General features: G+C 47.0%; 1 protein-coding gene across 2 annotated transcripts in view; it reads right to left on the bottom strand.

The window, feature by feature from the left end:
• LOC113818529 (fibroblast growth factor receptor-like 1) overlaps positions 1–2,500 on the bottom strand; it is a gene marked incomplete at its 3' end in the record, with an annotated part of 455,734 nt that overhangs the window by 62,940 nt on the left and 390,294 nt on the right. For both annotated transcript variants that reach the window (XM_070142976.1, XM_070142975.1), the window contains 1 exon segment: positions 1–48. This exon segment is cut by the window's left edge and continues 71 nt beyond it. In XM_070142976.1, coding sequence (XP_069999077.1) covers positions 1–48 — 48 coding nt within the window.

The following is a 2,500-nucleotide window of genomic DNA, read 5'->3' as shown; positions in this document are numbered from 1 at the left end:
TCACCGTCTTCTGCTCCGAGTCCCTCTGGCTGGTCCTGCGCGGCGGTTCTGAGGGAGGAAGGGAAAAAAAAATTAAGTGTTGATGGCGGAATGTTTTTCGGTGAATGTTTTTCGGTGAATGTTTTTCGGTGAATGTTTTTCGGTAAATGTTTTTCGGTGAATGTTTTTCGGTGAATGTTTTTCGGTAAATGTTTTTCGGTGAATGTTTTTCGGTGAATGTCTTTCGTTACTACGTTTCTGGTCGTGAAGGATAATAAGGGTATCTTCGTCATGTATTTCTGATGAAGATATATTCGAAACCGGTCAAATACATTTCTTGTATTGTGGAGATATTCGTTCTCATTCATACCTTCTCTACATTTGTCAACATGAATACGGTTAAATGGCATGGTATTTTGGGGGGAAATGTAACTAAAAACTGTTATTGGTGATTAACATTTTTTATATGTCTGAGTTTCAGTAATTGCTAAAAGTTGACTAAAACGAGTAAATTATGATACGATGCAACTGAACTTATTAAATCGCCTCCCCTCTTTTTCTTATTAAACCCTTTCCCTAAGTTACTAGGATAAATAATCATCTCTCTCTCTCTCTCTCCTTCTCCCTATATTCCTCTCCCTCTCCTCTTCCCTTCTCCCTCTCCTCTTCCCTTTTCCCTCTCTTCCTCCCTCTCCCTCCCCTCTTCCTCCCTCTCCATCCCCTCTCTTCCACCCTCTCCTTCCCCTCTCTCCCACCTCCTCCCTTCTCCCTCTCCCTCTCCCCCTCACTCAGCCCTTTCCTCTCTTCCTCTGGTGGATTTAAATCAAATGGTCCAAGTCTCTATGGATCCTGATCACAATAAAACGGATTAGCGTCCGGTCAAAACTCCCATCCAATCACGGTCTTAAATGTGAACACGATTCTATTCCAATAATCACGAAAATCGCTTTCTCTCTTCTCTCTTCTCTCATTCTCATTCGTTTCCTTTCTCACTCCCTCTTCTCTTCTCTTCTTCTTTTTTCTTCTCTTCTTTCTTTTTCTTCTCTCGTTCTCTTTACCCTCTCTCTCTTTCTCTTTCTCTCTCTCTCTCTCTCTCTCTCTCTCTCTCTCTCTCTCTCTCTCTCTCTCTCTCTCTCTCTCTCTCTCTCTCTCTCTCTCTCTCTCCCCCTCCCTCCTCTCTCTCTCCCTCCCTCAAACACCAATAACGCCCCTTTACAATACCAATCTTAATCATCTAAAAAAAATAATAATAATAAATAAATAAATAAATAAATAAAATAAAATCGAAATGCAAAACTATCAAAAACACAAAACGAAAGCAAATCTAATAAGATTTAGTCTCTCGGAAGATAATAAACGTAGCATGTTAAAGTTAATCATATCTGTGAAATGGCGTATGAAATGTAAGCAGATATAATCACTGTTGGATTATTAAATCTGAGAGAGGGAAAGAGGGGAAGGGGGAAGGAATGAAAATGGGGAGGAAGGAAGAGAAGGAGGGAGAGAGGGAGAAGGGAGAAGAGGGCGGGAGAGGAGAGAGGGAGGGAGGGAGGGAGGGGGAGGGGGAGGGAGGGAAAGAGGGAAAGAGGGAGAGGGAGAAAGAGAGAGAGAGAGACCTAGTCAAATATTCTGAGGTCAGTAGAACAAAACTATCTGACGATAATCCCGGTAAAAGCTAGGAACACACACACACACACACACACACGCGCACACACACACACACACACACACACACACACACACACACACACACACACACACACACACACACACATACACACGCACGCATGAACGTACAACCGGCGTCCTCTCCTCCATGGACGATGCGAAACGGCTGTGCATTCGATCGCTCCCCTCCCTTACCCCCCCCCCACCTAGCTCCCCTCCTTTCACCTACTGTCCTCCCTCCCCGGTCTGCTCTACCCACCCCTTTCCCGATTAGCCCCTCCCCCCTCTCTCTTTCTCCTTCCCCTCCCTCCCTCTCTCTCTCTCTCTCTCTCTCTCTCTCTCTCTCTCTCTCTCTCTCTCTCTCTCTCTCTCTCTCTCTCTCTCTCTCTCTCTCTCATTCATGATTTCACCCCCTCCCAACCATCTCCCTCTCTCCCCTCACTTTCCGAACAGCCCCTCCTTCCTCCTTCCCTCCACCTCTCACTCTCCCCCTCCGGCCTCTTCCAATTTAACCCTCTTTCTCCCCTTTCTAACTAGGCCTACCTTCCGCTCTCCCTCCCTCTCTCAGATTAGCCCCTCCTCTCCCCTTCTTCCACATCTCTCTGCCTCCCCCCTACCTTACCCCACCCCTCTCTCCCTCCTTCCTCACCCCTTCCGATCAGCCCCTACTTCCCCTTTCATCCTTCTTAATTCCGTTCCTCTTCCCTCTTCCTCCTCTTCCCCCCTCCCTCCCTCTTCCCCCTTTCAAATCAAACCCTCCTTCCCTCTCTTCCTCCTCCCCATTTTCGATCAGCCGTTCATTCCCCTTCCCTCCCCCCTCCTCCTTTCCCTTCTTCCTCCCTCCACCTTTTCC

This window comes from Penaeus vannamei, chromosome 30, assembly GCF_042767895.1.
Source record: "Penaeus vannamei isolate JL-2024 chromosome 30, ASM4276789v1, whole genome shotgun sequence".
NCBI classification, from domain to species: domain Eukaryota; kingdom Metazoa; phylum Arthropoda; class Malacostraca; order Decapoda; family Penaeidae; genus Penaeus; species Penaeus vannamei.
Note: the sequence above shows the minus strand (reverse complement) of the source record. Positions and strands in the feature narration are given on the sequence as shown.